The sequence below is a fragment of the Australozyma saopauloensis genome, chromosome 4 (genome assembly GCF_035610405.1).
Source record: "Australozyma saopauloensis chromosome 4, complete sequence".
In the NCBI taxonomy this organism is placed as follows: Eukaryota; Fungi; Ascomycota; class Pichiomycetes; order Serinales; family Metschnikowiaceae; genus Australozyma; species Australozyma saopauloensis.
In genome coordinates, this window is record NC_086134.1 from 386051 (window position 1) to 411492 (window position 25442).

The 25442-nt window shown below is 47.7% G+C and overlaps 8 protein-coding genes across 8 annotated transcripts; 5 read left to right on the forward strand and 3 right to left on the reverse strand.

The window, feature by feature from the left end:
• Positions 1-261: 261 nt before the first annotated feature.
• On the forward strand, positions 262-1224 carry PUMCH_003207 (uncharacterized protein; the record flags this gene model as incomplete). The annotated part of the gene is made up of 1 exon (XM_063022185.1): positions 262-1224. One exon carries the CDS (start codon positions 262-264, stop codon positions 1222-1224), a length of 963 nt encoding a protein of 320 aa, XP_062878255.1.
• Positions 1225-3315: 2091 nt separating this feature from the next.
• On the forward strand, positions 3316-9501 carry PUMCH_003208 (uncharacterized protein; the record flags this gene model as incomplete). The annotated part of the gene is made up of 1 exon (XM_063022186.1): positions 3316-9501. The coding sequence occupies one exon, from the start codon at positions 3316-3318 to the stop codon at positions 9499-9501; it is 6186 nt and encodes a 2061-aa protein (XP_062878256.1).
• A 234-nt stretch (positions 9502-9735) lies between these two features.
• On the reverse strand, positions 9736-13176 carry PUMCH_003209 (uncharacterized protein; the record flags this gene model as incomplete). The annotated part of the gene is made up of 1 exon (XM_063022187.1): positions 9736-13176. The coding sequence occupies one exon, from the start codon at positions 13174-13176 to the stop codon at positions 9736-9738; it is 3441 nt and encodes a 1146-aa protein (XP_062878257.1).
• A 1190-nt stretch (positions 13177-14366) lies between these two features.
• Positions 14367-16079, forward strand: PUMCH_003210 (uncharacterized protein; the record flags this gene model as incomplete). Its single annotated transcript, XM_063022188.1, has 1 exon — positions 14367-16079. The coding sequence occupies one exon, from the start codon at positions 14367-14369 to the stop codon at positions 16077-16079; it is 1713 nt and encodes a 570-aa protein (XP_062878258.1).
• Positions 16080-16425: 346 nt separating this feature from the next.
• On the forward strand, positions 16426-20151 carry PUMCH_003211 (uncharacterized protein; the record flags this gene model as incomplete). The annotated part of the gene is made up of 1 exon (XM_063022189.1): positions 16426-20151. The coding sequence occupies one exon, from the start codon at positions 16426-16428 to the stop codon at positions 20149-20151; it is 3726 nt and encodes a 1241-aa protein (XP_062878259.1).
• Positions 20152-20186: 35 nt separating this feature from the next.
• Positions 20187-21026, reverse strand: PUMCH_003212 (uncharacterized protein; the record flags this gene model as incomplete). The annotated part of the gene is made up of 1 exon (XM_063022190.1): positions 20187-21026. One exon carries the CDS (start codon positions 21024-21026, stop codon positions 20187-20189), a length of 840 nt encoding a protein of 279 aa, XP_062878260.1.
• A 603-nt stretch (positions 21027-21629) lies between these two features.
• Positions 21630-23969, forward strand: PUMCH_003213 (uncharacterized protein; the record flags this gene model as incomplete). The annotated part of the gene is made up of 1 exon (XM_063022191.1): positions 21630-23969. One exon carries the CDS (start codon positions 21630-21632, stop codon positions 23967-23969), a length of 2340 nt encoding a protein of 779 aa, XP_062878261.1.
• A 62-nt stretch (positions 23970-24031) lies between these two features.
• On the reverse strand, positions 24032-24940 carry PUMCH_003214 (uncharacterized protein; the record flags this gene model as incomplete). The annotated part of the gene is made up of 1 exon (XM_063022192.1): positions 24032-24940. One exon carries the CDS (start codon positions 24938-24940, stop codon positions 24032-24034), a length of 909 nt encoding a protein of 302 aa, XP_062878262.1.
• Between the last annotated feature and the right edge of the window lie 502 nt (positions 24941-25442).

The following is a 25442-nucleotide window of genomic DNA, read 5'->3' on the forward strand; positions in this document are numbered from 1 at the left end:
CAGTTTGTACTGACCCTAGTCTCTGATGTAAGCCTAATCCTAATGTATTGACCCTAGCCTCTAATGTACTGCAATAGGATAGGTATTCTCGGTAGAAACACAAAATATAAAAAAGCGGTGTAGAACAACGGATGAAATAATCATCTCTCGAAATATTTTCAGCAAAATCCATCTCGTCCTCACCGCAAATCACATCCTACTTATCGCATTATCTTCCCTTCCGCTCATCGCACCTACGGATAGTACATCCATCTACACATTATGAGTAAACTCTTGGCCAATACCCTCGGGCTCGGAACGGTCGGCATTGCCTCGTACCTCTGGGGCCGCTCGTCGGCGCCGGTGATTGTGGAGCCTCCTACAGACCCCAAAGGCACTGGCATGATACGTAGTTCTGGAAACACTTCACAGGTCTTTGATCCCGCCCGCATCCGGCCAGAAGATTTCTACAAGTACGGATTCCCGGGTCCCATCCACGATCTCGCAAAACACCAGGAATTCATTTCGTGCTACGACAGAACCACACGCAACCCATACTGGGTCATCGAACACATCACCAAGGAGTCGCTACGCAGAGCCGAGGGCGTGGACCGCAAGCGGTCGATTTTCAAGGAGGACGAGTCTATTCCGTTGAAATTCCGTGCCCGTTTGAGAGACTACTTCCGTTCGGGATATGACCGTGGCCACAACGCACCCGCTGCAGATGCAAAGTATAGCCAGACCGCCATGGACGAGACGTTTTTGTTGACCAACATGTCGCCGCAAGTGGGCGAGGGCTTCAACAGAGACTACTGGGCCCACTTGGAGGATTTCTGTCGCAGACTCACGCAAAACTACGACAATGTGCGGGTGATGACCGGTCCTCTTTACTTGCCCAAGGAATGCGACGACGGGAAGTATCGAGTGATGTACGAGATGGTCGGGTCGCCGCCCAACATTGCTGTGCCCACGCATTTCTTCAAGCTCGTGGTGGGCGAGAACATCAGCAACGAAAAAATCTCCGTGGCGGCGTTTGTGTTGCCCAATGATGTGATCAGTAACGACACTCCGTTGACGACGTTCCAGGTTCCGGTCGAGGCATTAGAGCGGAGCTCTGGCATGGAGTTGTTGCAGAAGATCCCGTACTTTAACAAGAAGGATCTTTGCAAGGAGGTGAAGTGTGAGATTATTGTGAGAGAGTTTCCCAAGCAGATGAATGCTAATTTGATCGAGGGAAAGCGCTAAGCATGTACAAAGTAATAAAGTAAAGAATAGCTACTACAAGAGAAGAAGCTACAAGACAAAAAGCTACTACAAGATAATAAAATGGCTACTACAAGATAATAGAGTAGCTACTACAAGAAAAGAAGCTACAAGACAAAAAGCTACAAGACAAAAAGCTACAAGACAAAAAGCTACAAGACAAAAAGCTACAAGACAAAAAGCTGCTACAACATCCAATGAAATTGTTGATGTGGATATCCGGCAAAATCTCATACAATCATATAATTACGTAAGTGATGTGTACGGTTACAATCGGTATCTGTAATAGAGCGTAGGCCGATTCGTTGGGTGCAAATTATTCTGCAGAACGGTGGGAGATCCGTCACATAGAAGAGACTTGGGTCGTAGTGAAGTGGAATTACGAGAGGCTGCGGCCGTTTTGTGCCAAATCGATGGATGGAAATTCGTTCTTTCCATAAAATTGCTTATTCTCATAGATGGATCCTTGTGTTTAACACTTAACTCATATACACAAACACAGCTAACTATGGCCAATACAGACAGTACAGTTAAGTGCACCCAAATACAATACACACAAATACACACAAATACACTCACATACACTCAACCCATACACCAATCCAACAACAAATTACCAAAAACAACGGAAGTCCAGAATCACAGAAGAATCAAAATACTGACTAATTATAAACTCAACAAATCGGCCGCCACTGAACTTCCAAAACCGAATCAAACTCAACATCCACATTCTCATTCACAATAATCACTACACAAATCGGCTCTAGGCTGGTTGGGCGATGTGCTATGTGCAACTTATCTCTGGTCAATTTACCAGTATACACTCATACACTCATACACTCATACCTCGTCCACTGGCAACGGGAGAACTATTTTGCTCCACGTGACTAAATATCATAAACATAATATATAGAAGAATTGATTTTAAACGATAATGAGATTAAAGAAATCACACTAAGAATCACAGCTTGCATCTATTGATGTATGCATTTAACTATAGAGGTGAGAGCTAAGAAGTGGTGGTTTCGGAGTGCATATAGCGCGCACGGTCCACCACCGGCTGCAGTGCCATCGGTCTTTCTGCAGTACGCGCTGCTTACTCTGGTGCGTTCTGATCCCATTAATTGCACCGTATTCCTTGAGGGAGATTTAGCCGCCACGCACCAAGAAGTCCATATCCTATCTGCAGTCCCTCACCCATCGATGGAACGGTAGTCCCCAAACCTTCCAACCCACCAGAACACACCCCCTCATGTAAACTAAAACAGAATATAATTTTCCCATAATCACTACTACAACAAGTGTCCCAAATGCATCGTAAAAATACCCACCTCCCAGCCAATCAGCGCAGCCCTAACTCCAAAACGTTCCTTTTTCGCGCGCCCCCAACAAACGCAGCCGCCTGCACAGACGGGTGTTGAGAGGTGCAAATTCGCTCCGGCCCAAAAAACGCCAGACCGTCCGCAGCCACTTTAAAAGTTACACCAGTGCCAGCTTCTGCGAGTGCCACTATTTTTCCTGAGCCCAAAACCTCAAAGTAGTATTTGTTCTCGATCTCGAATCAGCCCCGTATTTCCGTCCGCCAGTTTCGCCAAACGTTGTCAATTGTATCTGAATCCTGTACCACCCTAGAGATTCTGTTCCATCTGACGCTTTCTCCGAACTGAATATATATAGAATACGTCCCCCATCGAATTGCAACTTTGAGTTACAACTTTTGAGTTTTGAGTTTAACTTTTGAAATTTCTCAGATATTCCCCAGTCTCGACTTCTCTAGTTCGCCGACTGTACTTGTTTGACTCTGTTCGTGTCTCTATAGCCCCAGTACTATAAGTATCAGAACATATCCCCCACCGATTCACGAACTTGTGGCCATTTTTTTTTGACTCCACAACCAGTCGCTTTTTGCTCCAGGATCAGTAGTTTTCACTAGTGTCCATTTCCCCGGTCAATTGCGTCGTGTTCTGCTTTCCGCTTTTCTTCTCCCTAAGCCGAAAACCCTAATAGACCCGATTCACCCGAATCGCCTCGAGTTTTCCACCCCAAATTAATCCCCCACATCAACCCTCCACGATGTCTTCCGCACAACGTCCTTTTTCCCTCTCCCACGGCGCCATCGAGCACACCATCTTGGTGCCCACCACCGAGTTCTTCAAGTACGCGCAGTTGAAGGAGCAGTTCTCCAAGACCTTGCCCGAGGTCACCGAGGGCTTTGCCTCCGACGACGAGCCCGCGTCGCCCGCCGAGTTGTTCGCCAAGTTTGTCGGTTTTGTCGCCGACTTGGTCGACCCTAAGACCAAGGGCCAGTTCGACGACATCTTGCCCTACGTGTTGCAGGACTTCGAGTCCCGGTACTTTGCCACGTCCGACATCCACTCGTTCGCCGCGCACTTGCTCGAGGACGACGCCCACCCCACCACTGCGTTGAAGATCAAGGAGGTCATCAAGCACTACTTTGCTGCCGTGCGCGCCGCCAACGCGCCCATTGCCCAGTCTTCGTCCGAGTTGTTGAAGAAATCGGCCGAGAAGTTGGCCAAGACGTTCGCCGTGTTCGGCGGCCAGGGTAACACCGACGACTACTTTGACGAGTTGCGCGAGTTGAACGACATGTACCGCGGCTTGCTCGGCGACTTTTTGGCCCAGGTCGCCGCCAAGTTGAACGCCTTGGTCAAGAACACCGAGGGCGTCGACAAGATCTACACCCAGGGCTTCGACATCTTGACCTGGTTGAAGAGCGCCGACCAGACCCCAGACCAGGACTACTTGTTGTCTGTGCCTGTTTCGTGTCCATTGATCTGTGTCATCCAGTTGTGTCACTATGTGGTCACCTGTAAGACTCTCGGCGTCACTCCCGGCGAGTTCAGAGAGGCGCTTGTGGGTGCCACCGGTCACTCGCAAGGTTTGGTCACTGCCGTGGCCATCGCTTCCTCCGACTCGTGGGAGTCCTTCTACGAGAACTCCATGAAGGCCATCTCCTTGCTCTTCTTCATCGGTGCCAGATGTTTGATCACCTACCCAAGAACCTCCTTGCCACCCACCATGTTGCAGGACTCCTTGGAGAACGGCGAGGGCCGTCCCTCCCCTATGTTGTCCATCAGAGACTTGTCCCGTGAGGACGTTGAGAGCTTCATTGAGCAGACCAACAAGCACTTGCCTACCGACAAGCGCCTTGCCATTTCCTTGGTCAACGGTGGCCGTAACTTGGTCGTTTCCGGTCCTCCAGAGTCGCTTTACGGTTTGAACTTGACGCTCAGAAACAACAAGGCTCCCTCCGGCTTGGACCAGGCCCGTGTTCCTCACTCCCAGAGAAAATTGAAGTTTTCCAACAGATTCTTGCCCATTTTCGCTCCTTTCCACTCCCACTTGTTGGCCCCAGCCAACGAGATGATCTTGGCCGACGTCAAGCGCGAGAAGTTGCAGTTTTCTGCTGCTGAGCTCGGAATCCCCGTTTTCGACACCTACACCGGCGAGAACTTCCAGAAGACCGGCGGCGACGTCACCCAGCGTGTTGTTGAGTGCATCACCTTGTTGCCTGTCAACTGGGAGGCTGCCACTGCCTTTGACTCCACCCACATCTTGGACTTCGGTCCCGGTGGTGTTTCTGGTTTGGGTGTTTTGACCCACCGTAACAAGGAAGGTACTGGTTCCAGAATCATCCTTGCCGGTGCCATTGACGTCGCTGTCGACGACGAGTACGGCTTCAAGCAAGAGATCTTCAACAGACAAGCCAACTCCATCAAGTGGGCTCCAAACTGGTTGGACGAATACAAGCCGCAATTGGTCAAGACTTCCGCCGGTAAGGTCTACGTTGACACCAAGTTCTCCCGTTTGTTAGGACGTGCTCCTTTGATGATCCCAGGTATGACTCCTACCACCGTCAACACCGAGATTGTCTCTGCTACCATCAACGCCGGCTACCACATCGAGTTGGCTGGTGGTGGTTACTTCCATGCCAAGGGTATGGAGGACGCCTTGAAGGAGATCTCCGAGAAGATCACTCCTGGTAGCGGAATCGGTATCAACTTGATTTACGTCAACCCAAGAATGTTGCAATGGGGTATTCCTTTGATCAAGGAGATGAGAGAGAAGGGCTTCCCAATCCAATCCTTGACCATCGGTGCCGGTGTTCCTTCCTTGGAGGTTGCCACCGAGTACATTGAGGAGCTTGGTTTGACCCACTTGGGTTTGAAGCCTGGTTCGATCGATGCCATCAACGCCTCGATTGCCATTGCTAAGGCCCACCCAACTTTCCCAATTGTTTTGCAATGGACCGGTGGTAGAGGTGGTGGTCACCACTCTTTCGAGGACTTCCACCAGCCTCTTTTGCAAATGTACAGCAAGATCAGAAAGTGCTCCAACATCATCCTTGTTGCTGGTTCCGGTTTCGGTTCTGCTGACGACACCTACCCATACTTGACCGGTTCTTGGTCCGCCAAGTTCAAGTACCCACCTATGCCATTCGACGGTGTTTTGTTCGGTTCCAGAGTCATGACTGCTAAGGAGGCACACACCTCTTTGGAGGCCAAGAAGCTTATTGCCTCTTGTACTGGTGCTCCAGACGGCGAGTGGGAGAACACCTACAAGAAGCCAACCGGTGGTATTGTCACTGTTCTTTCCGAGATGGGTGAGCCTATCCACAAGATCGCCACCCGTGGTGTCATGTTCTGGAAGGAGTTGGACGAGACCATCTTCAACTTGCCAAAGAACAAGGTTGTCGAGGCCCTTACCAAGAAGCGTGACTACATCATCAACAGATTGGACAAGGACTTCCAAAAGCCATGGTTCGGCCGTAACGCCAACGGTGTCTGTGACTTGGAGGAGATGACCTACCAAGAGGTTGCCAACCGTCTTATCGAGTTGATGTTCGTTAAGAGAACCAACAGCTGGACCGATGTTTCGTTGCGTAACTTCTTCTGCACCTACTTGAAGCGTGTTGAGGAGAGATTCACCTCTGTCTCTGACCAGCCATCTTTGATCCAAAACTTCAACCAGTTGTCCAGCGACCCTCAACAATTCACCGATGCTTTGTTCGAGGCCTTCCCAGAGGCCAAGACCCAACTCATCTCCGAGGAGGACTGTGACTTCTTCTTGATGTGCTGTGCCAACCCATTCCAGAAGCCAGCTCCTTTCGTTCCAGTCTTGGACGAGAGATTCGAGTTCTTCTTCAAGAAGGACTCCTTGTGGCAATCTGAAAACTTGGACACCGTTTTCGACGGTGATGTGCAAAGAACTTGTATCTTGCACGGTCCTGTCGCTGCTCAGTTCACCAACAAGATCGATGAGCCAATCAAGGAGATCATGGACTCTATTCACGATGGACACATTGCCATGTTGTTGAAGGATGAATACAACAACGACAAGTCTTCCATTCCAGTTGTTGAGTACTTTGGTGGTAAGACCCCAGTTACTGTCTCTGAGCTCGCCAACGTCTCTGTTGAGACCACCGGCGACAAGACTGTTTTCAAGACTGGTTCCAAGCTTCCAAACAAGGAGCAATGGCTCAGTGCTTTGGCCGGCTCCGACTTGAACTGGTTGTTCGCTTTCATCTCTACCGAGAGAGTCGTCCAAGGTGTTAACCATGTTGCTAACCCAGTCACCAAGATCTTGGAGCCAACCGCCAACACCGTGGTTGAGGTCACCCGTTCCTCCGACGCTTCTAAGATCACCCTTGCTGTCTACGAGCCTGTTCAAGGAGACTACAAGCAGGTTGTTGAGATCAAGTGGAACAAGGCCAACCAAATCGAGATGGACTTGATCGAGCACAGAACTGCCGACGGCAAGCCTGTTGCTCTTCCATTCTTGTACAACTACACTCCTGAGGATGGTTTCGCTCCTATTGTTGAGGTCATGACTGACAGAAACGTTCGTATCAAGGAGTTCTACTGGAAATTGTGGTTCGGCCACTCCGTTCCAGTTGATCTCGACATCGATGTCAACAAGAAGATCACTGGCGATGATGTTACCATCACCGGTAAGGACATTGCCGAGTTCACTCACGCTATCGGTAACACCTGTGAGGCATTCATTGTCAGACCAGGTAAGCAAACCTTGGCTCCAATGGACTTTGCCATCGTCATCGGCTGGAAGGCCATCATGAAGGCTATCTTCCCTCGCACCATCGACGGTGACTTGTTGAAGTTGGTCCACATGTCTAACGGATACACCATGGTACCAGGTGCTTCTCCTTTGAAGAAGGACGATGTTCTCACCAGTGACGCTACTATCAACGCTGTCTTGAACCAAGCTGCCGGTAAGATGGTCGAGGTTGTTGGAACCATCTACAGAGAGGGCGAGCGTGTCATGGAGGTCAAGTCTCGCTTCTTGTACCGTGGTGAGTACACCGATTTCGAGAACACCTTCCAAAAGGTCGAGGAGGACCCAGTCCAAATTTCTCTCGCCTCTGCCAAGGACGTTGCCATTTTGCGTTCTAAGGAGTGGTTCCAGTTGTCTGAGGACATCGAGTTGTTGAACCAGACTTTGACTTTCAGATGCGAGTCTGTCTACAAGTTCAAGTCTGCAGAGGTTTACTCCTCCATCAAGACCACTGGCCGTGTGTACTTGGAGTTGCCAACCAAGGAGGTTGTCCAAGTTGGTACTGTTGACTACGAGGCAGGTGTCTCTCACGGTAACCCAGTCACTGACTACTTTGAGCGTAACGGTCAAACCATTGAGGAAGACATTAAGTTCGAGAACGCCATTCCTCTTGCTTCTGGCGATGAGTTGATCTCCAAGGCTCCTTCTACCAACGAGCCTTACGCCAAGGTCTCCGGTGACTACAACCCTATCCACGTTTCCAGAGTGTTTGCTTCCTACGCAAACTTGCCAGGTACTATCACCCACGGTATGTACTCCTCTGGTTCGATCAGATCTTTGGTTGAGCAATGGGCTGCCAACAGCATTGCTTCTCGTGTTAGAGCTTACAAGGCTGAGTTCGTCGGTATGGTTTTGCCAAACGACAACTTGCAAACCTCTTTGGTTCATGTCGGTATGGTGAACGGTCGTAAGATTATCAAGGTCGAGACCCGTAACGTTGAGACTGACTCTCTTGTCATGGTCGGCGAGGCCGAGATCGAGCAACCAGTTACCACCTACGTTTTCACTGGTCAAGGATCCCAAGAGCAAGGTATGGGTATGGACTTGTACAACACCAGTGCCGTTGCCAAGGAGGTCTGGGACCGTGCTGACCGTCACTTTGTTGACAACTATGGTTTTTCCATTGTCGACATTGTCAAGAACAACCCTAACGAGTTGACCATCCACTTTGGTGGTGCCAAGGGTAGAAAGATCAGAGACAACTACATTCTGATGATGTTCGAGACCATCGGTGATGACGGAGAGATCCGTTCTGAGAAGATCTTCAAGGAGATTGACCACACCACCACCTCGCACACTTTCATGTCACCAACTGGTTTGTTGTCTGCCACCCAATTCACCCAACCAGCTTTGACTCTTATGGAGAAGGCTTCTTACGAGGACATCAAGTCCAAGGGTCTTGTTCCTTCTGACGTCATGTTCGCTGGTCACTCCTTGGGTGAGTACTCTGCATTGTCCTCTTTGGCCAACGTCATGCCTATCGAGTCTTTGGTCGATGTTGTCTTCTACAGAGGTATGACCATGCAAGTGGCTGTTCCTCGTGATGAGTTGGGACGTTCCAACTACGGTATGTGTGCTGTCAACCCTACCAGAGTCAGCGGCAACTTTAACGACGCTGCCTTGAGATTCGTCGTCGACGAGGTCTCTTCCACCACTGGTTGGTTGTTGGAAATTGTCAACTACAACGTCGAGAACACTCAATACGTCACTGCCGGTGACTTGCGTGCTTTGGACACTTTGACCAACGTCTTGAACTTCATCAAGATCAACAAGATCGACATTGTGAAGTTGCAAGAGCAAATGTCTTTGGACAAGGTCAAGGAGCACTTGAAGGAGATCATCGACGAGGTGTCTCAACAATCCTTGGCTAAGCCTCAACCAATTGACTTGCAAAGAGGTTTCGCTGTCATTCCTTTGAAGGGTATTTCTGTGCCATTCCACTCCTCATACTTGATGTCTGGTGTCAAGCCATTCAAGAGATTCTTGTGCAAGAAGATTCCAAAGTCTTCTGTCAAGCCTAAGGATTTGATTGACAAGTACATTCCTAACTTGACTGCCAAGCCATTCCAGATCACGAAGGAGTACTTCGAGGAGGTTTACGAGTTGACCAAGTCTGAGAAGATCAAGTCTATCATCGACAAGTGGGATGAGTACGAGAAGGCTTAAGAATGTGATATTTATTTTCGAGACATTAGAAGAGAAAGGAAGGAAATTTACTCCTGGCGGCCATGCTAATGCACGTGGTACTGCCTTAGTTTGCGCTACCAGATTAAATAGGTAATTAAGATAATTTATTTGAATTCGTTTGTAAGAAAGTACATCAGTGGCTATTCGTTTGTAAGAAAGTACATCAGTGGCTTAAAAACTGGTCATTGCATTGATAAATTGAAGTATAGTTGTCTAGATAGCTGATGTTAACGGACTGGAAATGTTGACGGGAGTAAACTTCTGCGGTAAAGATACTCTTCTGAATCTGGACTTGAGTTTCTGAGACACCAAGTCCAAGTCCAAGTGGCGAGTCAAACTGATGCGAGGAATACATCCAATGTAGTGATCATCATCAAGATGCACATCCAAAGGATCCTGGGTGTGGCAACCGGGCGACAAAGAGAGTCGAATAGAATACTTCTGGCCGTTTGGAGAAGAGGGGTCGCCTGCTGCGTAAATCTCAAACACAATCTGTGACAAGTAATCGAGTTCCGGCAAGGCGTTTCTGGCAATCTTCATCGGCAAGTGGGCGCCATATATGACGTTGAGGAGAGTGTAAATGTGGGATTCCTTGGTGAAGTAGTTGACCACCGAGGCATTGTCGTTCTTCTTCATGTCATGAATGTCAGAAAGAATCTGCTTTGCCAAAGGCAAGGATGTCAAGAGACCGATATCGAGTTTCTCCTCGTCTTTGATACCATATTCCTGGGGACAAATGAAATCGAACAAAACCTTTGACAAGCGGTACAACTCACGGAGTCTGGCGAATGTAGGGTGGTCGAATGGGTTTTCGGGCGCTTTCTTCGAGGTGCCTGAACTGCTCTTTGCTCCTGTTTCTTCATGTCCATCCTTGGAAGACAATGAAGATTGGAGAACCCAACCCAATGAGCCAGCGGAAAGATTGTTGGCGGAATTGCTCAGACTCGAGGTCGAGCTGTGAGGCGCATTGACATTGTGTGCGCTCTCGCTTGGGATACGGAAGTTGTTCATTGCCAAAATGTTAATTGGATATTCGCTAACCAAGCCGGATGAGTTGACGGTGCCGCCGCATGTGGCTGCCAACTTCTCGAGGAGGTCTTTGTTTTCGGGGTCATATGAAAAGATCTTTTCCAAGAAGGGCCGGTTGTGTAAAGCGTCATACTTCATGGTGTCGTACAATTCAGAAATCTTCGAGGGGTGTGTCTTTTCAACGGTGGTAAACTCTTGGAAAAGTTTATCCCAGCGTTCTTTGAACAACATTGGATCTTCTCCACAGCACCAGTTTTCTTGGAATGTGTTGACGTCTTGGTGCTCGAAATTGTAAGCCATGATTTCTTTGTGGAAATTCATCAACTCGCAAACACGCTTGATCACTTCGAACGGTTGTGGCATTTGTGGTGGCCAGGTGAATTGAGATGGCGCCTCAGCACCTTGTCTCAACAAAGGCTTCAATCTCTTCTTGACCTTGTCCATCAAGTCCTTTGCAGCGTTTGAATCGTCTAACAAGTCCTTGCGGATAATGAGGAAATCGTCAGGGAGAGACTCCAAACCGAGCATAGAACATGTTGCCAAATGGGCGCTCGCAATGACTCTTCTTTCCGACGAAGTGTACACTTTCACGTCCTTCAAAGCTTCACGACTCAACAACTTTATGTTCTGGCCCATTTGCTCTCCAACATCGGAGGCTTGGAACCTTGCAGAATGAGTAGGTTCTCCACCCCACTTCAAAATGAATTGCACTTTGTCGACGACGTCCGGGTTTTCAGAGTTCAAAGATGGTTTCAACTGGATCTTCGTTCCGGGGAAATCGATCTTCTTCTCCAAGGCACCGCGCAACTGCTTAAGCTTTTTCAGATCCTCTAGTTGCTTTTCTTCAGCAATCTTTACCGTTTCAAGGACAACCTGTAAGTCAGGAACGGCGCGGATGATGACCTCCTCTTTGTGGCCCTTCAAAAGCGAGATAAACAAAGGCGATTTAAACGAGTACTTGAACTTTTGCTTGGGCGTTCTGTCGGCATGTCTAATGACAGATACACTTCCCTTGAAGACCCATTTCTGCTCTTTCTCTTGGAACTGGGACTGGTTTTGGAATGTTTTTGGAACCTTGTTCTTGATGAAATCGCGACTCTTCTTTGCCTCGATAAACATTTTCCTCAATATTGACGAACACGCATCGTAGTACTCGGTATTATCCTTTACGAAAGAGAATCCATTGACGTCAATGACGTAACTCTTTCCGTTCACACGCAAGAGATCGAAACCACAAATCGTCTGTTTGAATATTTTGGAGACGTTGCGAGCCATGAGCTTCTCTTCGTCAGTCAATTCTGTGATGAAACGTATTTCCTTTCCGTGGGTGTTTCTACGCACAATACCATCAACAACCGGCGATTTTCTGGTCTCTGCATGACAGAAGTCCGTGCCGACGGTATATGCTTTCACATCTTCGAAGTTGTCTGTATCCATGAATTCCTCATAAATGAAAGAGCCTTCGGTTCTTGGAGTACTCAAGGAAGGATCAAACTCGGAGGACTTGTTACCGATCTTACGGAACAATCTACGACCACCTCCGCCGGTTGATTTGGGGTAGTATATGTAGACATTGTGGTCTTCGCCATCTACAGGCTTTTCCACAAATGGCTTTTTCAATTCCTTTCCGTCAACCCAGAGAGTGTCTTCATCGACCATTTTCCAATCAGGCTCGGACTGATCAGTCCACGAGTCGATCGTCAGCAGCGGAACACCAACTTCCGCCAATTTCGCACGGAGCTCTTTCGTAATCTGAGGACCATTGTCTCTACTGATCTCGAGTCTGTCAGGAGTGGCGACACCAGCGTGGTTCAAAATGCTGAGAACCAAGCGTCTATCCCACAATGTCTTCTGCAACACTAGGTCGTTTAACAAAAAAGGCTTACGGTAGTTTGCGTAGGCAATGGCCTTATCGAGAGGAAAGCCAGCACTGAAGAAACTGATCAAGAAGTCACAAGTGGGCCAGTTTTCGATGGCTTCATCGAGAATGACCTTGTCACCGAAAATGATGGTTTCGAACTCTCCGTTTTCAATCAACCGACTCAATATACGACGGCATGGCTTGGACATGACCTTGGCATCCATGGCACAAACACCAATCTTGCCGATTTTCTGCACAGCGGTGGCCGGAGTGGTGCCGGACATGGAAATTTTCGACGTCGACAGCAGATTGGACACCGACTTGTTGAGTTTTGGCATGGCCGCCTCCCACGACAGGATCGAGTTGGCCCTGGAGTAGTTTTTCAACACCTCGGCCCCGGAGCTGGCATTGATCTGCGAGAGATTGTCCAGCGTCAAAAGCGTCGACGATTCATTGATGGCCGTCAATGAGCTGCGGCGAGGCGATGAGCCCGATGCACCGATGCTCGATGCGATGCCATCTTTGGACTCTTCGGCGCTGGTTTTGGGTGCAAACGACTCAAGCATGGGCGCCAACGACGCAATTGCTTTTTCCGTCTCGACCTCGTCGTCCGACGCGAGAAGGAGCGGAGACATGGAGAGACTGGTTGGCTTCAGAGACTGGGCCATTGGATCCATGATCGGCGTTAAGGGTGCAGTAGATAACGTGGGAGATGGATCCAATTTCCGGCGATGGGGATGGTGGAGCGGCTGGCTGCAGGACATTGGGTCTGCGATAACAGGGGTCCAAGCGATGAGATGAAGAGATGATGCGGGGAATCTAAATAAGAAAATTGAAATTGTTATGGTTTATAAGAACAGACTAGATCTCTCTCTATCATTTTTTTATCCGTGGTGCTTGTATCTGTGCCCAGCGGCTAGAGGTAGACTACTGTTGGTAGTATGAACAGGCGCTGTGAACCCTTGCAACGGTAATTGTTGAGCACTTCAACTAGAAACAATTCGACTAGGAGCATTTCGAATTCTCACCATCAATGAAGGCAGTGGAAAAATGTAATTGCGCACATTTCTTTATAGAATATTCTTTACTCGGATGTAATAGCTGCAACTGGGATTCAATTGAAAACGTGCTGATAAGGTGGCTGCAAAAGAGTGTACATAGACACTTTCTGGAACCGACAAGGATTCTCGAAACATGTGCAAATATCCACGGCCGATCGGAAATTTGGAGAGTGTTACTTTCGAAATTTCAACTTTGTTTTTGGAAGATAATCGAGGGTAGACAGCAGCACCTTGGCCCTAATACTGGAGAGGTTGGTCGCAACTTAAAGTGCGAGAATGAAGCAGGCATTACGCATCTTCAAGCTGAGATAATCCATCAATTGATAATAAATGTGCATATATATATACATGTATGTATTCATACGGGATACTCGAAAAATAACTACTGTTTGGAGCACGATTGATGGTGAGGGTTCTATCAAACCACACTAAGTGGACCGGGGCATTCCAATGTACAACTTGCATCACCAATGAAATTGTGTAATGGGTAAACTTTTCCAATTTCAGAAGAAGTCAATTCGATCAAAAACCGAAATCTTCCCATCTCCACCAGAGACTGCCATATCCAGCATGTCCAATAGATACTCACAGATTGAACCATACAGCACCAGAAACTTTCAAAAAAATTCGACAAAAAATAATCACAAATTTCACCCCCAAAACACGACCACCCGCAAAATCTAAAATGCATCCAGAAATCCAATTCCCTTCTCCACATTTCCTCCCTCCCTGCCTACTACAAGCAACCACTGCTCCCCCATCACTCCTAACTCCTTATCAGCTGATCTGCAAACACATCCCTTCTCGGGATTTAGACTCCATCTCTGCTCCACAATCGTGTCCGTAAACCCCATCTCCCACTTCGTTCGACCCCAGACGAGGAATTGCGCTCAATGTTCATCCTCTCCCCTCGTCCTAAACTAATATACGTCGCATCCCGGCACTTGCAATCGTGCAAGCGGGTCTTGTCGTCCAATGCGCTGAGAAAGCAAACGTCTCGTCTTTTCCGTAGACGCAACGTCGCCGTAGTGTCCACCTTCGTGGTGGTGGGCTCGTATGTAACCTTCAGTACCTCTAGCCATTATCGCTTGGAGACGGTGCCTTCGTCTTTGGCAGGCAGCAACTTGCAGAAACTAGCGGCCACGGCGTCGTCGCTGAAGGCGGTGCTGTCGCTGGACGTGGTCGACAAGCAGTTTTTCCTGTCTGCAACCAACTCCATGTTCCACCAGAATAGCGCTGGATCGAAGCTGAACAAGGAGGGCGTGTACCTCATGAGCGAGGACCAAGTCAATGCGCAGCTCCGAAAGTACGAGGAATCGTTCCATGTCAATAGAGGCAAGGGCGTCACCCGGTATGATGTGTGTCAGCTTCCTTCCAACTCTCCCATTGAGGACGATAGAGCCGAGGAGATTGTTCAGGTTCCAATTCTCCAGGACAACAACATCAAAACATCGACCGATTGGATGTTTTTCGGGGTGTACGATGGTCATGGCGGCTGGACCACATCCTCGAAATTGAGAGACCAATTGATTCTGTACATCATCCAGGAGTTCGGCACCATTTTCAAACCAGCGAAGGAAGACAACTTGAGATATGTCCCTAACAGTGCTACCATCGACCAGGCAATCAAAAATGGGTTTCTAAAACTTGATCACGACTTGGTGACGAAAAACATCAAAACATTGTTGGGAGAGAGCAACAAGGCGAGAGCGGCAGAGTTGTTGATGCCTGCGCTCTCTGGCTCCTGTGCCCTTCTCTCCTTCTACGACACCAATTCCAAAATGCTCAAAGTGGCCGTCACCGGCGATTCCCGTGCCATTCTTGGCTCCTACAAGGATAACCGCTGGACTGTGAAACAATTGAGCATCGACCAGACCGGCTCAAACCCCTCTGAAGTTGCGCGTATTATATCTGAACATCCAGATGAACCAAACGTGATTAGAAATGGAAGAGTCCTCGGATCCTTGGAACCATCCAGAGCTTTTGGGGATTGTAGATACAAATTGCCGGGATACATTCAAAAGCAAATTTATCAGCAATTCTTTGGAAGAAGACTCCCCAATGATTTAAATCTGCCTCCATACGTGACCGCCGAGCCAGTAATTACAACCACGAAGATCTCTCCCGAGAACAACGATTTCCTTGTCATGGCTTCTGATGGCTTGTACGAGATGCTTTCGAACGAAGAGATTGTCGGGCTTGTAGTGAAGTGGATGGAAAAGGAAAAAATGGTCAAGCCCACCACGTCATTCTGGAGCTACTTCAACTCGAAGGAGAAGGAATTGCCTCAGGTGGCAGACATCACAAACGATCGGTCCAGCAAACAGCCGTTCCGGAAGACCAAGAACGTTGGCTACGGAAGCTTCTTGTTGGAAGACAAGAACGTGTCGACGCATTTGATCCGCAATGCTTTGTCCAATGGCGGTTCGCGCGAGCAAACACTGATGTTGTTGTCCATCCCCAGTCCGCTGTCCAGAAGATACCGCGATGATTTGACGGTGACCGTTGTATTTTTCGGATCCGATTCCAACCCCGACGAGTCTGGAAAGCTCGAAATCAATACCCCAGCAACTGCGGGCGGATTATCTAGCAAGCCAAAGCTATGATCAGGTAAAGAAGGCTCATATAAATCCAATGTGTCTGAAAAGCTCGAACCAAAATCCAACATAAGTTGCGCTTTTTCCGAGCGGAGCCATTAGGAGATCCATAGATTGTGTATTCTGAATCAATAGACATAAGCCATAACCACCATTACAAAAAAAAAGAACTGCACCAGAATGCTCAATTGTTTTCCATCCCAAATTTTGTCGCAATTATAACCCCCCTATCGCATTTCCGCCCAAAACTCCGTCCTTTCTTTCCCTCTGACGGCAATTTTCCACCCACTATCCCACTGCTTCTTCACAGCAAGACAAGACCACATCTACCAAACGCATAGCAATAACCCCCAAGATGGAAACATTGGATCCAAACGAAATCCTCACGTGCAGCAGCGGCCACCCCAAACCAGCCAATGCCATCGAACAACTCACCCAAGAACTCCTAGAACCATCCACCACCCTAACCTGGGACCTCTTGGACCTAGTGCAAAGCGTCCCCACTATAGACAAGAACAGTCTCTACGAAGATCTCTTTGTAGCACCGACTGCATTGTGTAGAACGTCATTTCGGCTCAAAAGAGAGGGCATCGAGGGAACAGTTGTAGGCTTCAAAGAGGAGGTTCGCCTTGCCGATCTCGACAATGCCAATGCGACAAACTCGCTCTCGATCAACAGAAAGGTCGGCGCGAAGCAGAACGCGGTGCTGGGCAAGTCGAGCTACTTGCCGTTCCAGCCAGGCGGACTATTCAACCAGACATCTACCAATCAGAAGTTAAACCAGGTTCAGCAGGCAGATACTCTGTATATCCACAGAAACGAAGCTGGTCTCTTTGATATTGCGCCGGGAATGCTGCGCGGTTTGAATTTGGAGGCGTACAATGCCGGCGCCGATGGCATCACCTCTTTGGGCCTTGTAGAAGACGCCGGCGCCAACGTAGACGAGACCGTGGGTCAAATGGATATAGATAGCAACAGTAAGAATGCGCTGAAGGCGCTGCAGAATTTGGGCTTGGACTCGGAGTTGGGGATCCCTGAGCTTGACGACTATGTGCCTAGCGACTTCAAGGCAATGAAGGACGAAATGGATGCCCAGGCGCGGGTTAAGAAAGACTGGGCGCATGTCGTCGATTTGAACCACAAGATTGAAAATTTCGAGGAGGTGGTTCCCAGCATGGCCCGTGTGTGGCCCTTCGAGCTAGATACCTTCCAGAAGGAAGCCGTGTACCACCTCGAACAGGGTGACTCTGTTTTTGTGGCTGCACACACCTCCGCCGGTAAGACGGTGGTTGCAGAATACGCCATCGCCATGGCTGCCAGAAACATGACCAAGACCATCTATACCTCGCCTATTAAAGCCTTGTCCAACCAGAAGTTCAGAGATTTCAAGGAGGCCTTCAAAGACATGGATATCGGCTTGATCACGGGTGACGTCCAAATTAACCCAGAGGCAAATTGTCTCATTATGACCACGGAGATCTTGCGTTCGATGCTTTACCGTGGTGCGGATCTCATCAGAGACGTCGAGTTTGTGATCTTCGACGAGGTCCACTATGTCAACGATATCGAGCGTGGTGTCGTCTGGGAAGAGGTCATCATCATGCTTCCGGATCACGTAAAGTATATTCTCTTATCCGCGACGGTTCCTAACACATTTGAATTCGCCAATTGGGTGGGTAGAACAAAGCGGAAAGACATCTATGTCATTTCTACATCCAAGAGACCTGTGCCGTTGGAAATCAACATTTGGGCTAAGAACAATCTCTACACAATTATAAACGCCCAGGGGAAGTTCAGTGAAATCGAAATGAAGAAGCATAAAGAAGTCCTCGCTGGTGACACCAAGACAGGCCCTCCTAGCACAACAATGGGCTCTGGTTCTAGAGGAGGACCGGGCGGTACTGCCCGTGGAGGTAACCGAGGCGGCGGTAGAGGTGGAGGCGGAGGTTCCAGAGGCAACAATGCCCGTGGCGGCGGAAATCGTGGTGGAGCCAGAGGAGGCGCTATGCAAAAGAGCAATAATTTCGTCAGAGATGGCCCTAACAAAAGTACATGGTCTGGATTGGTCCAATATCTTAGTCAAAAGAAGCTTCTCCCGGTCGTGATCTTTGTTTTTTCCAAGAAACGATGCGAGGATTACGTTGACACCTTATCAGGCGTTAGTTTCTGTAATGCGAGAGAAAAGAGTGAAATCCACATGTTCATTGATAGAGCAGTCTCTCGATTGAAGAAAGAAGACCGCGAATTACCTCAAATCCTAAAGATTAGAGACTTGCTCAGCAGGGGTATTGCTGTCCACCATGGTGGCCTTCTTCCCATTGTCAAGGAGTGCATTGAAATATTGTTTGCAAAGTCTCTTATCAAAGTTTTGTTTGCAACCGAGACTTTTGCGATGGGGTTGAATTTGCCAACACGTACTGTTGTATTTGCCGAGCTTAGAAAGCATGATGGTAGAGGCTTCCGTAACTTGCATCCCGGTGAATTCACTCAGATGGCAGGAAGAGCAGGAAGAAGAGGTTTGGATACTACAGGTACTGTGATTGTCATGTCGTACAAACAACCTCTTCAGCCCACCGATTTCAAGGAAGTCACAATGGGTAAGCCATCCAAGCTTCTGTCACAATTCAGATTGACATACAATATGATCTTGAATTTGCTCAGAATCGAAGCCTTACGTGTGGAAGAGATGATTAAACATTCGTTCAGTGAAAACTCCACCCAAACCTTGCTACCAGAACACAAGAGTAGAGTGGATGCTTTGAGTCTTGAGTTGGAAGGAATCAAGCTTGAAGAAAACGAAAACTCCAAGGCATTTTTGGAAGCGTACAATCTCATGGAAGAATACAAAAGAACGTACAGTCTGATGATGGCGGAAATCCAAAAGCTGCCGAATGCCAGACAGCTTCATCGTGTCGGAAAACTCATGGTATTTGAAGATGAAGATGGTGCTGTTCGGTTTGGAATAATGCTTAAGGATGATGCCGCTAATGGCAGATTCGTATTCTTGACATTTAATCATGGTGAAAAGTATGAAGAAGCCAGTAAGTCCATCCGCATGCCATATATACCATGCAGAAAGTACCTCAAGAAGATGATGCCGCAGATCGAATTCAATGGAGACTTACGAGTGACAACGGTTCCGATCGAGAATGTTCAATTCGTCAGTGTGTTTGGTTCAAACGTCAAGCCCGGAGCGGTCTTGGCAAATAAGACGGATGCCGTCAATGAGGCAATTGAGCTGTTTAAAACCATCATTCACTTCCAATACAAACCAAAGGAATCGCCATACAAGCAATTCCTTCAGTTGACATTGCATGAGCTCATCAGTAAGAAGGACAACGTCTTAGAACAGATTGAGCTGAACGAAGTCATTAAAACTCCGGAATTCAAGAATGTTTACGCCCAGTTGCGCAAACAAGATATGATTAAGCAGAACATCGATTCCTTAAATTTGCTTATATCTGATGAGAACTTGGAGCTTCTTCCAGACTACAACCAGAGACTAGAGGTTCTTAAGCAACTTGATTTCATTGACCAGAACCAAAACGTTATGTTGAAGGGTCGTGTTGCATGTGAAATCAACTCTGGTTGGGAGTTGGTACTCACCGAATTGATTCTTGACAATTTCTTGGGAGACTTTGAGCCAGAAGAAATTGTTGCTCTCTTGTCATGTTTCGTGTACGAAGGAAGAACAAAGGATGAAGAGGATCTCCCCATAACACCAAGATTAGAAAAGGGTAAGCAAAAGATTCAACAGATTACCGAGAAGTTATTAAATATCTACACTGAGCACCAGGTCTCTTTGACTTCCGAAGAAGAGGAGTTTTTGGAGCGGAAACGTTTTGCATTGGTCAATGTGGTCTATGAATGGGCTAGAGGTCTAGCTTTTAATGAGATTATGCAGATCAGTGTCGAGCTGGAGGGAACCATTGTCAGAGTCATTACACGTTTAGATGAAATTTGCAGACAAGTGAAGAATGCTGCATTGATTGTGGGTGACTCGAAATTGCATTCAAAAATGTCCGAGGCACAAGAGCGCATCAAAAGAGATATCGTTTTCTGTGCTTCTTTATATATATAAGTGTTTGAGTGGTAATGCATGTTGTTTGTATGGTACTAGCGCCACGAATTCAATTCAGTGGCAATTTTCAAGATACCAGAGGATGAGCCGTAGATTTTCTTATGCCAGAGTTCGTCGGTAACACGTTTGGAGCCGAACTTCGTAATCAAGACGCCAAGCATTGTGTAGAAGCTTCCTATTGCGTTCTCTTCTTTATCAATCCTGTTCACCTTGATACGTAGGTCGCGGCTGCGGAATTTTCGTCTGCCACGAAACGGAAGTAAACATTTTTCTAAAGAGTGGCGGGTGATGAATTCATTCACAAGGACTTCTTTGTCCTTGAAGAGGGAGAGAGCCTGTTCAATCTCACCAGCAGATAAAGCGAGGAAGTATTCGTCAGCAAATACCGCTGAGATTGAACAATTGAGCTCAAAGTATTGACTTCCAATTTGGCGGAGTCGAGCCTGGGATATGAAGATGTCTTCGACCCTGTTGCCATCTGCCATCGAGGAAATCCATACATCTACATCGGAGCGGCCGGTAAGAACGGAAGTAGATTCGGCAAGCAGAAGGGGAAATTCTGCACCAACGAATTTCTGAAGAACTAGTGCTCTCTCTCGTAGTTTAGCTTCGTAGCTTGTCTCCTCCGCTAATCTGTCCCATAGTCTTAGATACTTCTTGTTTAGTTCCCAGGGGAAACTCTGAATAGAAACTGGAAGAAGCCTCTTGCGAACTCCTTCGAAGGCAGATCGACCAAAGTATTTGCCTGCCTTTCCGTCCAGTTTTTGGGCACCTAGTCGATGTAGACCAAGATTCAGCATGAATCGATCTTTATTCAGAATGGCTTCGTGTACGTGACGTATTCGGCTCGATAGTAGTCTTGTGGAGAACTTCATTTTGTAAAGGATGACCAGGGGCCGGTGATACAAGTTCTTTAGCCAGAAATGGTGATCTCTGTAGTGTAAGGAATAAAGTGAACTGTTGTAGAGTATAGCTATTGCACAAAAAAGCAGAGGTTTGAACCAAGTCTGCGGAAGATTATCGTTTGTGATGACTAGCGCTAAGCTAACTAAGTTATGCTCTAGTTAGATCTTTGGTTCATATAGAATGAATGTGGAGGTATAGTTGGTAATGTATGTCTGCAGAGATTGAAATTTCACAAGAGACTTGGTTGCTAATTAATGAATTCAACACAAGCGATGAGAATAATATTTGAAATTGATATCTGTTGACTTGAGTTAAGTGTTCGATTCAAGAGACAAGAAATCCAGTCTGCTTTGGTCGATATGAGTAGCGTATGTCTTGTTCGTGTGACTGAAAAATCCGTCTTGAATAAACAAAAAAAAAATGCAATCGAGTTTTGCCTCATCCTGTAGTCACTAAATTCGGGTTTGCACAATTTCCAATCATTACAACACTTCGCTTCGGACTGGCTCATCGAACCTCATCACCCTCATCGCCCTCATCGCTTCCCATCAAGAGCATCTTCATAGAGACAAATGTCGTCAAAAACAAAGAAGAAGCCAACTGCCGCTTCTCCGGCTCCCGCTCCCGAGAAGAAGTTCAAGGTGCCCAAAGCATTGATCGCTCGGCCAAACTCAAACGGTATCCTGACCATTGTGCTTAATGCCGATTTGGCCGATGGGCTTGAACTTCAAAAGGGAGCATTTGCGGTTGTGAGCAAAAGCACCGGCTCTGGGTCGGTCGTTGCCTTGGTTGAAGTTTCAGAAGATATCGAGGCCTGTGAGGTCCTCATATCTAAACCAACCCGGGCCTTATCTGGGATACTTTTAGGTGACCGGTTGAGCATATCCAAACACAAGGCTCAGATGAGCTACGCCGCCAAGGTCTATGTCAATGTTCAACAATTACTTAGCAAAGACGGCGAGATACAGGCTCCTTCTTCAGATGCTTTGAAAAAGACATTGCTTGGGGCGGGAATCATACATGCTGGTCTCACAATTACTACAAATGACCATATGATTCAAGTTGTTGATATCGATTCACAAAGCAAGAACAACATCTCCTCTGTTGCGTCGCAATTGTCGCAGCTCTCTCTCTCTAGCGGCCCTGAGCCCTTGTTCGTCAGTCCACCTCACCTCTTCATCGGCACTTCTGAAGTGGAGGTTGTAGAACACCCTCTAGATAACGCAAAGTATCCACGCGTGCCTCGCCCAGTTCGCTTTGATCAAGTGGGTGGTCTTGAGAAGCCAATTGCACTTCTAAGATCCACCGTTGAATTACCTCTTCATCATGCATCCTTGTTCCTGGACTTTGGAATATCTCCTCCTCGAGGCATTCTTTTGCATGGCCCACCTGGAACAGGTAAAACAATGCTTCTCCGATGCGTAGCTCATGAATGTGATGCCCATGTCTTGACTGTAAATGGGCCACTGATTGTGTCCAAGTATCTCGGTGAAACCGAACAAGTCCTTCGTGACATGTTCGCCGAGGCAATCAAATACCAGCCATCCATCTTGTTTATGGACGAAATTGATTCGTTGGCCCCCAAGAGAGGTCTGGACGATTCTATGGAGTCTGACTCTAGAGTAGTGGCTACCTTGTTGACCATGATGGATGGAATGGGTGAGTCGGGCCGTGTAGTAGTGGTAGGAGCAACTAACAGACCCAACTCCATAGACCCGGCACTCCGGAGACCTGGAAGATTTGATCAAGAAGTGGAGGTTGGAATTCCTGACGTTGAAGCCAGAAAGGACATTCTTACCAAACAACTCAACAGAATGAATGCCTCCAAGTGTGCGCTCTCTCAAGAAGATATACGAGCGGTTGCTCTGAAAACACATGGATATGTGGGTGCCGACTTATCGGCTCTCTGTAGAGAAGCTGTGATGAAGACCATCGCGAGAGGTTTGTCTGGTGGTGCCGTTGGGTCCAGTATAGCTGCATTGGCTTCCTCTAGTGGCTTCTCTGAGCTCGATAGTTCCATCAAAGTTGAACTCGGCGATCTTGAAGCTGCTCTAGTGGACGTCCGCCCCTCAGCGATGAGAGAAATCTTCTTGGAAATGCCCAAGGTCTCATGGAGTGACATTGCGGGCCAACATGACTTGAAGCAAAAGCTTATCGAAGTGGTGCAGTTGCCTCTCGAAGCAGCGGATTCGTTCAAAAAGTTCGGAATCTCTGCTCCCAAGGGTGTATTACTCTACGGTCCTCCAGGATGTTCTAAGACTCTTACCGCAAAAGCACTCGCCTCGGAGTCTGGACTCAATTTTCTTGCGGTGAAGGGTCCGGAAATTCTTAACAAGTACGTCGGTGAGAGTGAGAGAACCATTCGTGAGATCTTCAGGAAGGCTCGGTCCGCTGCACCCTCAATCATTTTCTTTGATGAGATTGATGCAATTGCTTCTAGCCGTGAAGAGGCTCTGACCCTGGCTAGCCAGAATGTTCTAACCTCGTTACTTAATGAGATTGATGGTGTTGAAGAGCTCAAGGGTGTTGTTGTTGTCGCTGCCACGAATCGTCCATCAGAGTTAGATGCTGCACTTTTACGTCCTGGCCGTTTGGATAGGCACATTTACGTTTCGCCCCCCGATAAAGAGGCCAGAGAGGACCTTCTCAAAAAGAAGTGTGTCAAATTTGATGTCGAGGGTCTGGAAGATTTGTTCGAGTACTTAGCTGAAGCCACAGAAGGCTGTTCGGGTGCCGAGGTCGCTCTTTTATGTCAGGAAGCAGGTCTTGCAGCCATAAAGGAGAACGCAAACGCTGAGAAAGTTTTGAAGAAACATTTTGAGCATGCTCTTGAAGGAATTTCTCGTGGTATTACGCCAGAGATGATTGAGTATTATGAGGAGTTCGCTCATAGAAGTGGATTGTCTATGTAGAACCTACATTGAATAGAATACAAATGCATGGGAGCGGTTCTCTAGTATGTATTACATAGAAATTAAGTTTGCTTGCAACCCTCCTCGAGCTCTTTTTCGAAATCCTGTGGCAAATCCTTCGAGTCGAAATCCATTCCATTTGCACCTCCACCCAAACCTCCAAAGCCAGGGAAGTCCTTCTCATCGCCAACCAATTCGGTAGGTGGGTTGCCGAGCTCTTGAAGAGATTCTAGCAAAGTATTGATCTTTTCTCTGTGCTCAAGGTTCTCATTATCGTAGGCAGGGCCTTCGAACACGGCTAGGATTTCATTGGTGATCTCATATTGCTTGCTGAAGCGGGTGTGATCCTCCTCTGGAATCTTTCCCTTGTTTTGTTGGAGGAATTCGGGGAACTTCGTATTAAGGTCTTTAATGGGCTCGAACAACACATCCTTCGAGGACAACTGCTCCAACATATCTGTCAAGAGTTTAGACATATCAAAGTCGCCTTCCGCGCCGCTTCCGAGCCCAGCCAAAAGCTGTGAGAGCATATCCTCCGGGTTAGACGACGACGGGTCGCTCTTCAACTGTTCGTCAATGTTCTGGCCCGACTTTTTGAGTCTCTCCATGGTCTCTTTCATCACTGTGTTGAAGTTTTCTGGCTTTTGTGCGGCCTCGGCCTCCTTTGCATGGACATCCTCGAATTGCTTGACCAACTCTTCAAACTGGCTCTTTGCTTGCGGATCTTCAATGTTGAGGTCCTTGATAAGACTGTCGATATCATGTTTCAACTCATCATTGAGCAGGCTTGGCTCGGCAGCCGGTGCTGCAGGTTCAGTTCCCGGGGGTTTACTCAAGATTTGCTCGTCAAACTCGTCCAACAAGTCGTCCAAGTCGTCGTCTGAGTCTTGGGTTACTGGTTCTTTCACTGGCGAGGGTGCTGGTGCGTCAACAGTCTCCTTGACGTTTTTTTGTTCAATTGAGTCTGACATCTAAGAAGAATGGAGAATATTATACTATGGGCGTAGTGTGTTGGAAGAAAAAGAGGAGGTGTATCCCGTGGCTGAAAAATATAGTTGCACTAATCACACTGATCAGCATGTGGGGAGTGCGGCGGGACCCGTAGCCGAGCCGAGTTATCAGATCGAGGGAAGATGAGAGAAAATGGTGGCTGCCCTATTTCTAGAAATTTAATAGTGACGAAATTTAAGAACAAAATGCCATGTTCTAATTATGGAAATAAAAATTAGTTTACTTTGCGAAAAAATTTACTGATGGACAGCTTACTACTCCATGTCGCAAAGGCAGATCCATAGGATGTGGGGTGGCTGCAAAAGACGCAACTTGCGGTGGTATATAAAGCACAATAAGAGACACGAGAATACAGTAGACCTCGTCGCCCCGCGGATTTGCACGCTCTAGCCATAGAATTCTGTTCTACATAAATGAGTATTTTTACGCCTAACGCTCTGGGTCGATCCCATTCGAGGCAAT